Source organism: Mesitornis unicolor, unplaced genomic scaffold (assembly GCF_000695765.1).
Source record: "Mesitornis unicolor isolate BGI_N332 unplaced genomic scaffold, ASM69576v1 scaffold49883, whole genome shotgun sequence".
NCBI classification, from domain to species: Eukaryota; Metazoa; Chordata; class Aves; order Mesitornithiformes; family Mesitornithidae; genus Mesitornis; species Mesitornis unicolor.
In genome coordinates, this window is record NW_010176335.1 from 1,226 (window position 1) to 2,139 (window position 914).

The following is a 914-nucleotide window of genomic DNA, read 5'->3' on the forward strand; positions in this document are numbered from 1 at the left end:
TATTCTATTCTATTCTATTCTATTCTATTCTGTTCTGTTCTGTTCTGTTCTGTTCTAGTCTAGTCTAGTCTAGTCTAGTCTAGTCTAAATTGTGGTTTTGCCTCTCTCTATACAGCTGGTGTCTGCCGTTGTAGAGTACGGAGGGAAACGGGTGAGGGGCAGTGACCTGTTCAGTCCCAAGGATGCTGTAGCCATCACCAAACAGTTCCTCAAAGGACTGAAGGTATGGATCTGCTGCAAATGAAATAACGACAATTTTAGTGATAAATTACAGTCACAGGCTGTCCTGTACAGTTACAGGACTCGCACACAGTGCAGTGCCGTGTGTCTTGGCTTTCAGAGGTTGAATAGTAAATGCACTGGGCTTTTCGGGCTTAATTCTCGTTGAAGACAGTGAGAGTCAGCTGCTGAAAAGCCCCTCTCAATCTGGACTTCAGTGGTTAACACTTGCTGTATCCATCAGGTGATGGATACATCATCTTTTACGATGGATACACATCCTTTCATGTGCTTTGCTGATCTCTCTTACTTGCTGCCTTGCTGCAGTAATTCCTAACAAGAGCTTCTCTTGCACTGTAGGGTGTTGAGAACGTGTATACGCAGCACCAGCCTCTGCTTCAGGAAACGCTGGATCAGCTCATCAAAGGGAAGCTGAAGGACAGCCAGTACCCCTACCTGGGTGCCAACACGCTCCGTGACAGGTACGTGGGGCCTTCTAGGGCACAGCTTGGACCTGAACTAGATCTGCTCCTCCCAGTGCTGCCACGTGTGGTGTCTGCCTGCAGATGAACAGAGAAATGTCTTAATTGTGTAGGTTTTCCTTCTCAAGTAGGTGCCCCGGGAGGGCTATTAAGACAGATAACGGTTGTCGGCTGAGTTTCTTGCCAGCTGAGATGCGACATTGCCATGGTAAG

General features: G+C 47.6%; 1 protein-coding gene across 1 annotated transcript in view; it reads left to right on the forward strand.

The window, feature by feature from the left end:
• Positions 1 to 701, forward strand: part of VPS45 (vacuolar protein sorting 45 homolog (S. cerevisiae)) — a gene marked incomplete at both ends in the record, with an annotated part of 1,766 nt that extends 1,065 nt beyond the window's left edge. Inside the window, 2 exons of the mRNA XM_010181702.1 lie at positions 116 to 223; positions 580 to 701. Coding sequence (XP_010180004.1) covers positions 116 to 223; positions 580 to 701 — 230 coding nt within the window. The remainder of the gene's footprint in view (positions 1 to 115; positions 224 to 579) is intronic.
• Between the last annotated feature and the right edge of the window lie 213 nt (positions 702 to 914).